At 36.3% G+C, this 13428-nt stretch overlaps 1 protein-coding gene across 1 annotated transcript; it reads right to left on the reverse strand.

Moving 5' to 3' along the window:
• Positions 1-3688: 3688 nt before the first annotated feature.
• On the reverse strand, positions 3689-12248 carry LOC144957145 (uncharacterized). The gene is made up of 3 exons (XM_078888162.1): positions 12194-12248; positions 11429-11550; positions 3689-4548 (listed from the first exon to the last, which is right to left on the reverse strand). The coding sequence occupies exons 2-3, from the start codon at positions 11475-11477 to the stop codon at positions 3689-3691; spliced, it is 909 nt and encodes a 302-aa protein (XP_078744288.1). The 5' UTR covers positions 11478-11550; positions 12194-12248.
• Between the last annotated feature and the right edge of the window lie 1180 nt (positions 12249-13428).

Consider the following 13428-nt stretch of genomic DNA (forward strand, 5'->3'; position numbering starts at 1 on the left):
CGTTGTACCAATTTGAGTTTATTCTTTGAAACATTCCATAGTCGGAGTAGAATGGGTTTGGTATGTTCTCAAATATGTGTTTGGAATCGCCGGAAGTGCTCGAGTCAGAGTTGTGGTCATATCCAATAGAGGACTTCTCATGCGAGTTGAAGTAGTCGGGTTTGACTCCTTCATTGTTATGAAAATTGTTGCTGGATTCCGCTGAGGCGCTCCAGACCATTTTTTTCGGGTAACCATTGAAGGAGTTTTTGCTTGGGTAATAGTAATCGTGTTCGGATACATCAGAGTATTCGTTGCTAGAAATACCAGAACTGTAGTGGTGACTGCCGAATGAGTCTTCGCTTGGATAATAGTAATCGTTTCCGGATACAACAGAGTATTCGGTGCTAGAAATACCAAAACTGTAGTGATGACTTCCAAAGGAGTCTTCACTTGGGTAATAATAATCATATTCAGATACAACAGAGTAGTCGTTACTATTGGAAATACCAGAACGGTAGTCGTGACTTCCAATGGAGCCTTTGTTTAGATAATAGTAATCGTTGTCAGATCCAGCAGAATAGTAGTCGTGGATGCTGTTGGAAATACCAGACCTGTAGCCGTGATTGCCAAAAGAGTCTTTGTTTGGATAAGAGTAATCATAGTCAGACCCAGCAGAATAGTAATCGTAGTTGATGAAAACATGTGATTTGGATTTGTAACCGTCAAGATTTTCCTCGTAGTCGTAATCGTAGTCAGAATTGTAGTTGGTGTGCTTATTTGAATCATGTCGCCAATTATAACTACTGTGCTTGCTGGAACCGTGGTCCCGATTAGAACTGCTGTGCGTATCGGATTCGTAGCCCCACTTATATCTATTGTGCCTGAGGAAAGCGTCCCACCAATCAGCCCACCAATCGGGCCACCATTCTTCCCAATTATCACTGCCGTGCATGTTGAAATCGTCCCAATTATAACTGCTGTGTATGTTGGAACGGTCGTCCCAATTATAACTGTTGTGTATGTTGGAACGGTCGTCCCAATTATAACTGTTGTGTATGTTGGAACGGTCGTCCCAATTATAACTGCTGTGTATGTTGGAACGGTCGTCCCAATTATAACTGCTGTGTATGTTGGAACGGTCGTCCCAATTATAACTGCTGTGTATGTTGGAACGGTCGTCCCAATTATAACTGTTGTGTATGTTGGAACGGTCGTCCCAATTATGACTGCTGTGTATGTTGGAACGGTCGTCCCAATTATAACTGCTGTGTATGTTGGAACGGTCGTCCCAATTATAACTGTTGTGTATGTTGGGAATAGTGTGACGTCGTCCCAATTATAACTGCTGTGTATGTTGGAACGGTCGTCCCAATTATAACTGCTGTGTATGTTGGAACGGTCGTCCCAATTATGACTGCTGTGCACGTTGGAACGGTCGTCCCAATTATAACTGCTGTGTATGTTGGAACGGTCGTCCCAATTATAACTGCTGTGTATGTTGGAACGGTCGTCCCGATTATAACTGCTGTGTATGTTGGAACGGTCGTCCCAATTATAACTGTTGTGTATGTTGGAACGGTCGTCCCAATTATAACTGCCCTGCGTATCGGAATCGTAGCCCCAGTTATAACTACTCTGCATGTTGAAATCGTCGTCCCAATTATAGTTGTTTTCCATACTCAAATCGTCGTCCCAATTATAGTTGTTTTCCATACTCAAATCGTCGTCCCAATTATAGTTGTTTTCCATACTCAAATCGTCGTCCCAATTATAGTTGTTTTCGATACTCAAATCGTAGCCCCAATTATAGTTGTTTTCCATAATCAAATCGTCGTCCCAATTATAGTTGTTTTCCATACTCAAATCGTCGTCCCAATTATAGTTGTTTTCCATACTAGATTCATCGTCCCAATTATGGTTTTTCTTCTTATTGGATTCATCGTTATCATATTCCTTGTACATTTTGGAGTCTTTGTCAGCACTGTAATCGTCATACACGGAAAGGTAATCGTAATCAATATAATTTCCTGAGGCATAATTGTCATATCTGCCACTTTGGTAATCATAGGCGCTGTACATATCGTAATCGTAATCGTATTCATAGTCGTTATACCAAGATTTGTAATCGTATTCATTTTCGTCATACATAGTCGAATCATCGATGTACTCATAGTCGTTGTTTTTGTTGTTGTTGTTGTTGTTGTTGTTGTTGTTGTTATTGTAAATATCGTGAATGGTGTTTATATTGTTGTTGTTGTTGTTTTTGTTGTTGTTGTTGTTGTTGTTGTTGTTTTTGTTCTTCTTCTGTTTTTTAAAACCACTAAAGGCGTTCATATTTGAATTGTACTCATCGTCGTCAAATCCAGTATCGTAAAAATTGTAGTTGTTGTACATATTGGAGTTGTGATCCAAATTATGTTTGCCTTCTTTGTCCTCGTTGAAAAGGTTGCCATAATTAAAACCGAAAGCGCTGCCTCCGTGATTTATACCCTTTTGGTCATTTCCATGGTCCTTTTTGCTTTTGTTTTTGTTATTTTTGCTTTTGTTCCTATTCTTTTTGTTTTTGTTTTTATTCTTGTTTTGGTTTTTGAAACTACTAAAAAGGTCCATGTTTGAATAGTTGTCGTCGTCGTAAAGATTGTAATTGTCATACATGTTAGAATCGTAGTTGTGAGCATAGTTGTCGTCAATATCGTTGCCTTTATCTTTTTTGTTTTTATTGTCAGTTCCAAAGATATTGTTGTTATTATTCTTTTTGTTTTTGTGGTTGTTGTTGTTGTTGTTGTTATTATTATTATTATTCTTGTTTTTGTTTTGGTTTTTGAAACTACTAAAAAGGTCCATGTTTGAATAGTGGTCGTCGTCGTAAAGATTGTAATTGTCATACATGTTAGAATCGTAGTTGTAAGCATAGTTGTTATCAAAACCGTTGCCTTTATCTTGTTTGTTTTTATTGTCAGTTCCAAAGATATTGTTGTTATTATTCTTTTTGTTTTTGCTGTTGTTGTTGTTGTTGTTGTTGTTGTTATTATTATTATTATTTTTGTTTTTGTTTTTGCTGTTGTTGTTGTTGTTGTTGTTGTTGTTGTTTTTGCTGTTGTTGTTGTTATTATTATTATTATTATTCTTGTTTTTGTTTTGGTTTTTGAAACTACTAAAAAGGTCCATGTTTGAATAGTTGTCGTCGTCGTAAAGATTGTAATTGTCATACATGTTAGAATCGTAGTTGTAAGCATAGTTGTCGTCAATATCGTTGCCTTTATCTTTTTTGTTTTTATTGTCAGTTCCAAAGATATTGTTGTTATTATTCTTTTTGTTTTTGTGGTTGTTGTTGTTGTTGTTGTTGTTGTTGTTGTTGTTGTTGTTGTTGTTGTTGTTATTATTATTCTTCTTGTTTTTGTTTTGGTTTTTGAAACTACTAAAAAGGTCCATGTAAGAATAGTTGTCGTCGTCGTAAAGATTGTAATTGTCATACATGTTAGAATCGTAGTTGTAAGCATAGTTGTCGTCAATATCGTTGCCTTTATCTTGTTTGTTTTTATTGTCAGTTCCAAAGATGTTGTTGTTATTATTCTTTTTGTTTTTGCTGTTGTTGTTGTTTTTGCTGTTGTTGTTATTATTATTATTATTATTATTATTATTATTATTATTATTATTATTATTATTATTATTATTATTATTATTATTATTATTATTATTATTATTATTATTTCTTGTTTTTGTTTTGGTTTTTGAAACTACTAAAAAGGTCCATGTAAGAATAGTTGTCGTCGTCGTAAAGATTGTAATTGTCATACATGTTAGAATCGTAGTTGTAAGCATAGTTGTCGTCAATATCGTTGCCTTTATCTTTTTTGTTTTTATTGTCAGTTCCAAAGATATTGTTGTTATTATTCTTTTTGTTTTTGTGGTTGTTGTTGTTGTTGTTGTTGTTGTTGTTGTTGTTGTTATTATTATTATTCTTGTTTTTGTTTTGGTTTTCGAAACTACTAAAAAGGTCCATGTTTGAATAGTTGTCGTCGTCGTAAAGATTGTAATTGTCATACATGTTAGAATCGTAGTTGTAAGCATAGTTGTTATCAAAACCGTTGCCTTTGTCTTGTTTGTTTTTATTGTCAGTTCCAAAGATATTGTTGTTATTATTCTTTTTGTTTTTGCTGTTGTTGTTGTTGTTGTTTTTGTTGTTGTTGTTGTTGTTGTTCTTGTTGTTGTTGTTGTTTTTGTTGTTTTTGTTTTTGTTGTTGTTGTTGTTGTTGTTATTGTTGTTGTTGTTGTTATTCTTCTTTTTGTTGTTTTTGTTTTTGAAACCACTAAAAATGTCCATGTTTGGATAGTTGCCATCACCATCATCATATCCAGTGTCGTAAAGATTGTAATTGTCATACATGGTAGAATCGTAGTTATAATTGTAGTTGTTATCAAAACCGTTCCCTACATTGTCAATTCCAAACATATTGTTGTTGTTGTTATTTCTTATATTGTTGTTTTCATTGTTAATTTTGTTTTTGTTTTTTCCATTTTTGTTCTTGTTTTGCTTTTTTCCATGAGTAAGACATAGAAGAGTTCCTGTGGAAAATGAAAAGACGATGTGAAATATAAAACCTTTGATCACTCGCTACAAATTGGTGTTATGTCAACCCTTTTCTTCTTCATCCCAATTATAGTACAGGTCAGAATCTATGCTTTTGTTTGTTTTTAAGGGTTTTACGGCGCTTCCAACACATTTAGGTGATATCAGCGCCAGTAAAAAGGAAGAAAATGGGATAGTAAAAAGTTCTAGAATTACAATTAAAGCACCCAAGAAAAAGTAAGACGTAGGGGGAACTAGGGATCAGATGTAGATTTCAAGAGTATACCACCAATGTACTTAGTTTGAGATCGCCTATGTCTCATCTGGACACAAGAACAATATCCAACAAATAGGAATACACTCAAATGCTTACATTATATATTCAAAATAATAAATATAATAATACATAACAGAGAGATGATTTACAAGGAAAAAAATATCACCTCCCAAAACAATAACTACGCATTTGACTGTTTCCCTCCCAGGCAGGACTCCGGCCAGGGCCAGGACAAAACCAAGTATTCATTCCAAGACAAAGACAGAAAGCATGTTGGCAAACAGACATAAGGGGATAGAAGACACAGTTGGTACCTCCCTGCCCACTAAGGCAGGTCAGGATCCCCACCCAGTCAGAATCCATGATATCTGACAAGAATGGTGATGTGGTGCCGATAAGAATCGTAATCAGAAATAAAGCATCCATTGAGATATGAAATCTTCTAAATTTTCCGACATCCGACAGGTTTTGCCAGATCACCACAAATATTATGTCGGAGTATTTTGGATCCTATAGATTGACTTTAAAAATAGTTACGCCCTTCCGCCACGACATCATAATAAGATATCGTCGCCTAGACATTCCACGAAGGAATATGTGTAATTCATCAAACATGATGTCTGATCTCAACAGGAATCAGCCATGTTGTCCAAGTGAACAAATTGGGGGTTAATAATCTTGCCCCAAAAAAAAAACGAAAGTGCCTGAAGCGGGGGCTCGGACCCAGGACCTTCCGGGCCACAGTACAATGCCATCTATAACAAGATATGAAGTGAGTAGAAAAGTGCCAGAAGACAATAGAGAATAAAAAAATTTTTCGCGGCGGTGGTGGGGTTTGAACCTGCAACCTTATTGTTACGACAACTCCGCCTGGCAGGTGAGAGCGTGGCTCTACCGTGTGGGCTATCCACGAACACAAAAATATTCGTATCAAACCCAAGTCATTTCTAGATCCCTCTCTCACCCACTTCTTGAGACCGCCGATTCGTTCGCTCACCACCATCGCGAAGTAATTTTATTTTTTTTGACCAGCAGTTAAGCTTAATAGCCAATATTCTCAACACAAACATATAACATAGAAACGATTGAGACATTGAGTATGCTCCGGTGTATGGGGTGAATTTTTAATTCAGAAAAGTGAGTGGAGCAGGCACTTATGTTGGTAACAACAAGATATGAAGTGAGTAGAAAAGTGCCAGAAGACAATAGAGAATTTAAAAGATTTTCCACACGGTAGAGCCACGCTCTCACCTGCCAGGCGGAGTTGTAGTACCAATAAGGTCGCAGGTTCAAACCCCACCACCGCCGCGAAAAAAATTTTTATTCTCTATTGTCTTCTGGCACTTTTCTACTCACTTCATATCTTGTTGTCACCAACATAAGTGCCTGCTCCACTCACTTTTCTGAATTAAAAATTCACCCCATACACCGGAGCATACTCAGTGTCTCAATCGTTTCTATGTTATATGTTAGTGTTGAGAATGACTTAGATGCCTTTCGCGTCTCGACCGAAAGATCGGGTCGCCTTGGCTGTTTCCAGTATTTCCTGTGTGAGGTGTCTCCAATATTGCCGGTCCTCTGCTAGGGTTCTCAGATTTTCAAGGTCCCCTGCCGTTATGAGACTAATGCTTTGTCCAAGTGTTGTGAGGTTTTTGTTTAGGATCACAGGGAGTGTTGTGATCGGTCTTCCTCTGAAAAGGTTCCCGTGTTTTTGGAAGTATCCCGACATGGCTTGGTTTGCTGGTATGTTTTTGTCCCTGCGTAGTATGTGACCGAAAAGTTGCCATCGTTGTTGTAAAATGTCAAGGGAGATTGGTCTTTCTTTTGTGATCTTATAGAGTGATTCATTTGAGATCTTTTTGGGGTATTTGATGTCCAGTACCCTTCTTAGCTGTGTGCGATGGAAGGCATCCAGATGTTCTTCTTCGGATTTTGTCAACGCCCAAGTGCCGCAGTTATACAGAAGTACCGGTTTTACAAGAGCATGGTACAGTTTCAGTTTGGTTTTTCTCTTTATTTTGTCACCTCTAATCCATACATTGGTGAGTTTACTGAGTGCGGCGTTTGATAGCTGTTTTCTTCTTTGTACATCCTCGGTGTCTCCAATTAGTGAGCCGACTTTCTTTGTTCTTTTCCATTCCTCTTTGTTCCTCGATATTGTTGTAAATTCGGTTTTATTGGCATTGACTTGGAGGTTATATTTCATGAGGGTATTTTGTATGATGTCTATATTTGCTGGTGTTGATCCAATAAAATCGACATCATCTGCATAGGCGATTTCTCTAGGGATTGCATTCTCAATATGAGTCGTTGGTTTTGGAATGACTTTTCGAACTTCTTTCAGAGCGTGTTCTAAGTATATTGTGAACAGAATCGGGCTCAGACTATCTCCTTGGGGGGTCCCGATGTTACTTTCGAACTGCGTCTGTTTTGTGGCCCCGTATATCCTTGGTTGTATCTTTGTGTTGCTGAGGAGAAATCGGATTATTCGGAGCTCGTCTTCGTCTACTATTTCTGTTAATATCTCCAAAAGTTTTCCTCTGTCGATCGTATCAAAGGCTGCGGACATATCGATTCCGGTTATTGTTATGGGTATGTTTTCTTTGAGTGCCTTTGCTGCCAACCATTTATGTGTCCATACAACGTCCGATGTGCTTCGGTCTTGGCGAAACCCGCTTTGGCTATGTGATAGGTATTTTTCTATTTTCGGTCTAATTCTGTTGAGGACAATAGTTGACAGTGTTTTTCTTATGGTATTCAGTAATGTTATTGGGCGCAGGTTGTTTACGGGTCCTTTCGTTTTTCCTGGTTTTTGTATTGTAATTAGGACACCGCTGTTTATGTCCCAGTCTTTGTGTGTTGAGAATGTTTTGTTCATTATGTTTGCAATGCTCAGATCCAGGGAGAGTGTACCGCATTTCAGCAATTCAGCGGGAATTTCATCTTCGCCTGGGGATCTGTTATTGTTTAGGCACTTTATGCTATTTCTAACTTCAGTTGTTGTGATGCGGTTGTTTAGGTCTCTAGGGTTTCCTGAGAAGGGCGATATTTGTGAGACTTGTTTGTGAAATTTCTGCTGGAAGTGGTCAGTTACAATGTCAAGGATATCGTTGGGATTTGTTGTCTGTTTGCCAAATTTATCCTGTAGTTTTGGGTTCTCGAATGGTTTTCGGTTCAGAGATTTCGTCGCTTTGAACATAGACGATGCGTTATTTTTGGACTTTTCTATGTCTTCCACTTTTTTGTCTAATTCCTCGTTTCTGTGTTTTATTGTAAGTGATCGAATTGAATGCAGTATTTTGTTTCGTTCCGTTTTCAGGTTTATTATTTCTTCCGAGTCTTTCGTGTTTTGTATCCTGATCCTAAGTTCTTTTTGTTGCCGCGATAGATCGTTAATAGCGATGTTAGGCGTTCGATTTGGTTTGTTCTTAGTTGTATTAATAGAGCCTGCACTTTCTTCCCCCGCATATTTCATTGCCGCTTGCGTCTCTTTCCATTCATTGTTTGGATTGCTGTTTTGCTTTATTTTAAATAGACTTGAGTTAAGTTCATATTGGTAATGAATGCGACATTCTCGCTCATTTACTATTTTTGCCGTGTTTATTTTGACTGCCGTTTTACCTTTCTGTCTTCGTTGTCTGTACACATTTATGTTGAAATTCGTTTTTACAAGTTTGTGATCGGATGTTAGCAGTGTACCACCGTATGATCGCGAGTTGGTTGAGTAGTGTTTATGGCGGTGTCGACATATGATATAGTCTATTTGGTTGTGTATTGTTATCATTTTGTCTTGGGTTTGGTCTTTCCTTTGTCCTACCCATGTTGTCTGGTGTCTTGATGGGTGGTTGAAAGCACTGTTTGTTATGAAAAGTTTTCTCTGTTCACAGAACTGGACTAATTTTTCTCCGTTATCGTTACGTTTTCCTTTTGAGTATGATCCTAAACATAGTGTGTCACTGTCGAGACGTTTTCCTACTTTGGCATTAAAATCTCCAGCAATTATTAATATTGATTTGTTTCCTATTTTGTTCAGTGTATCGTCTAGGTCTTTGTAAAATTTATCAGTTTCCTCTGGGTATTGTTTTGCGCGTTGACTTGTTGGTGCGTAAACATTTACGATTGAGATAGTGAACGTCTTCTTACCGTGATCGTCTTTATTATCGTTATTCTGGTTCCTTGAATTGATCTTACACTTAAGCTCAAGAACACATATTCTGTCCGAAACATTCCATTCGTCACTAGTCAAATCCCTGCAGTTTTTATTTATGAGAAATCCACATCCATAGTGAGGTGAACTGGAAGCAAAGCACAGCAGTCTGTGACCATTTATTGTTTGGTCGACGCCATCTTGGATCTTCGTCTCTTGTAAACACAACACATCGATTTTATAACTTTCTAAATCTTGACACAGTTGTTCCTTTCGAATGTTACTTTTAATAGATCTTAAGTTAAAAGTTCCAATATTAAGATTAGTCCACATCAGGTAAAAATTAAAGATTCCACACAGTGAATAAATAGAAACATAAGACTATCCACTGAGCCGAAGCTCAATGTCAACAGGTGTCAGCCATGTTGTCCTTCATGTTGAGAATATTGGCTATTAAGCTTAACTGCTGGTTAAAAAAAAAAAATTACTTCGCGATGGTGGTGAGCGAACGAATCGGCGGTCTCAAGAAGTGGGTGAGAGAGGGATCTAGAAATGACTTGGGTTTGATACGAATATTTTTGTGTTCGTGGATAGCCCACACGGTAGAGCCACGCTCTCACCTGCCAGGCGGAGTTGTCGTACCAATAAGGTCGCAGGTTCAAACCCCACCACCGCCGCGAAAAAAATGTTTATTCTCTATTGTCTTCTGGCACTTTTCTACTCACTTCATATCTTGTTGTTACCAACATAAGTGCCTGCTCCACTCACTTTTCTGAATTAAAAATGCCATCTATTATACTTCTTATTCCAGCTCTCTCGTTGGAAAACCCTGTCATTTCTTAGTAAATATGTAATCGTTGAATAATGCTTTGAACGCGGTGAATAAAAAAAATTATTCAACGATTGCAGAATATTTTCGCACAATTTTATTGGTGTGAAATTTGGTGTAAAAGACAGCTGATTGGTAATTATAAATAGTCTTTTGTTGCGCATGAATACAAATCCAACGTTTTTATTTTTGGGTCAAATTGTCATTCAAGCAGAAGGAGAAAGATACAAATTACGACGAATAGAAGTACTAATACCAAACCAGTTGGTTACAAAATATCTAATAATCTTACGTGGAGGGGTGGAATAAACGCATTCTTTCATTTCTTTGTATTTATTTATTAAAGTCGTTATATAGGAGAGTGAAGGAACCGATAGAACCGTTAAAATTAAAGGACCAATTCGTCCAGCGAGTTCATCACTACAAATACCTTGGTGTAACGATTGATGACAGGCTCAAGTGGGATGAACACTTTAAAATAATTAGGCATAAGATGTGCAGACGTACATATTTTTTATCAAAACTCTCTCAGTTTAGAATAGATAAAACTCTCTGCACATTATTTTATAGAGCAGTAATCGAAAGTGTTTTGTCATTTTGTATAACAGCTTGGGGAGGCAATTGCTTAGCAGTGGAAAGGAACAAAATAAATTCAAATATTAAAAAATCCATTAAACGCTATATAAATGATGTTGACGATGTAGATCTTTTATACGAGAAATTTTGTATAAATAAAATAACTAAAATATTAAATGACCAGTATCATCCACTAAGACCATCCATTATTATGTCAGAAAGAAGTGGTCGCCCTTTCTCTATTTCAACGAAAACAGAGAGACACCGAAAATCTTTTCTGCCGTCCAGTATTAGGCTTTATAACAACAAGCAATAATCATTTTATATAATTATTTCTCATTTTTACTTTTAAAAATATAAATATTAATTTATTAATTTATTTGTTTTACAATCTTTTCAATTTTCAATTTATAGTGACTGTTTTAACTATTATACAGTGTTGAAATTATTCATATCATAAAGCGCAGCTCTGGTTATGGAGCTGCTCCTTTTTTTATATATACATCCTATTTCTATTGTATTTTTATCTTATTGTGTAAATTATAACACGTCTGTACAAAAATTTCCTTTTTGGGATGCAATAGTATTATTATTATTATTATTATTATTATTATTATTATTATTATTATTATTATTATTATTATTATTATTATTATTATCATTATTATATTGTGATCGCACAATGACACATACTCGCAAGCTCGTAGTGTTATTTGGCACGATAAAAATAACTCGTTTAATAAATCCAAAGAGATGAAAAAATCGTATATTATATTACTGAATTGTATTTTTATATTTGCCGGTAAGCCTGTGCTCCATGATTGAAATTTAACATTGGCTTTATGAATAATAACGTGAAGTTGAATGTAAGCTTCAATTTAATTACAAAAACAGATCAAATGAACGTTTCGGGTTTCCCCTTTATCAACAAAACAGGATGATTGAAACACCACAGATGAATGGGATGATGTGGTAGTCATCCAACGACTAAGTATCTTGAAAATGCCTGGTAAGGAGAGAGTTAATAGATTTATGAAGCTTGCTTACCTCCGATGATCAGGATAAGGATCCATTGAGTGAGAACGTTAGGTCGCATCTTGCAAAGTCTAATGATAATGATAACTTCTTGCCTATCTATAGAGGTGAACTCCCTATCGGCGAACACAAACCTGCAAGAAATAGAAACCATTGAATGTAAAAGTACTCCTGTACAAAAATTAATATTACAACAGCTTTAATATGCGCATGAATACAAATCCAATGTTTTTAGTTTTGGGTCAAATTTTCATTCAAGCAGAAGGAGAAAGATACAAATTATGGCGAATAGAAGTACTAATACAAAACCATTTGGTTACAAAATATCTAATAATCTTACTTGTAGGGGTGGAATAAACGCATTCTTTCATTCCTTTGTATTTATTAAACTCGTTATATTTTTATCGCGCAATGACACATACTCGCAAGCTCGTAATAAAGCTATAATTTTGAACATAGAACGTTTCGAACTCAAACCCTTTCTTCAGTGTTATTGCCTGAATAAGGACTTTGAGCCCGAAACGTCCCGTGTTTAGTTTAGTTTTTTTTTTCTTTTGACATTGATAAACCCGTCATCAGCCAATAACGATAAAACAAAACGAAAAGTTTACTAGACTTATCTTTTTTTTAATTGGCTGAGGAAGGGTTTTGAGTACGAAACGTACCGTGTTTGGTATTCAAATTCTGTTCTTTTTTTAAAATTTAAATATGTTATCTTCATTGTTAGTTGACCACTTTTTTTCTAGATGTGAAGTATTTTCTTGTTTAAATTCTCACCTTAATAAATGAAATTCGTGTCCATTTTTTAGATGTAAATTCTATTCATGTTTACATTTCCACCTTAATAAATAAAGAAATTTCTCGTCCTTATAAATTTAATCAGACATTGTCGTATGGTGTAGGTAGATGGTACTGAAGCCAAGTTGTGGGAGGGGAACAAAACTCGTATTATTTATTTGCTTGTTAAGAGTTCTGATTTAGATGTTCTATGAAACTGAATAACAACTGCTGTGAATCCTGTGGTGTTCAATTAATCACGTCTAATGAATTAGAACTTATATATGTGACCCACCGACTTTAAATAGTGTAATTTCGAGGTGGTCTTGATGCTCAATACGCATCAACTGCCAACTTGGAATAGGAAAAATATTCGTAATTTTCAGGTGAAACAATATAGTAGACATGATTTTTTTTTTAATTATGCCTTTTGCGCCACGATAGCATAAGATATCGTCGCCTAGGTATTCCACGAAGGAATATAGATAATTCATCAAACATGATGTCTGATGTCAACAAGAATCACCCATGTTGTCCAAAGTGAGCAAATTGGGGGTTAATAATCTTGCTCAAGGAAAAAAACGAAAGTGCCTGAAACGGGGCTCGAACCCGGGTCATCCGGGTCACAGTGCAATGCCTTAACCGGAGAGAAAAATAAAGTGAGTAGATGTGACTCATATATAAGGGAACAACACAAAACAAACAACGTTTCGCCCTTGGCCTTCGTCAGGAGACAGAAAACACAAACACAAACACAAATATGTAAATTTACAAAATATCACATTTCGTCAAATGTGGAATGCCTTAACCACTCGGGCCACATCGCCCCCAGACATTGTAACCACAATTTTAAATGACCAATTTGTGTTTAAATACATTAAATGAATGCTTTAAACTCCTTTATCTATGGCAAGAAAATTTCGTTTAAAGAAGTTTATTGAATTAAATATCTTTATATAATTGTCAATTAAGACCCAAATATTCGTAGTTTTCAGGGGTTGTATCATAGTAGACATTATAACTATGCGGCTATGTGGTCTTGGGGTATGACACTCGCTTTCGGATCGGAAGGTGCTGGGTTCAAGCTTCGCTCGGCGCATAGTTGAGTCCTTGGAAAAGGCTCATTACTCACATTCTCTCACCGTACGCAGGTGTAAAATGAGTACCTGGCCGTTAACAGCGCTGTCTCTGTCCGGAAAAAAATTATAATATCGCCTTACAGGCGTCATGTTTTG

This window comes from Berghia stephanieae, chromosome 11, assembly GCF_034508935.2.
Source record: "Berghia stephanieae isolate SIO BIC M18660-M18661 chromosome 11, UCSD_Bste_1.3, whole genome shotgun sequence".
NCBI classification, from domain to species: Eukaryota; Metazoa; Mollusca; class Gastropoda; order Nudibranchia; family Aeolidiidae; genus Berghia; species Berghia stephanieae.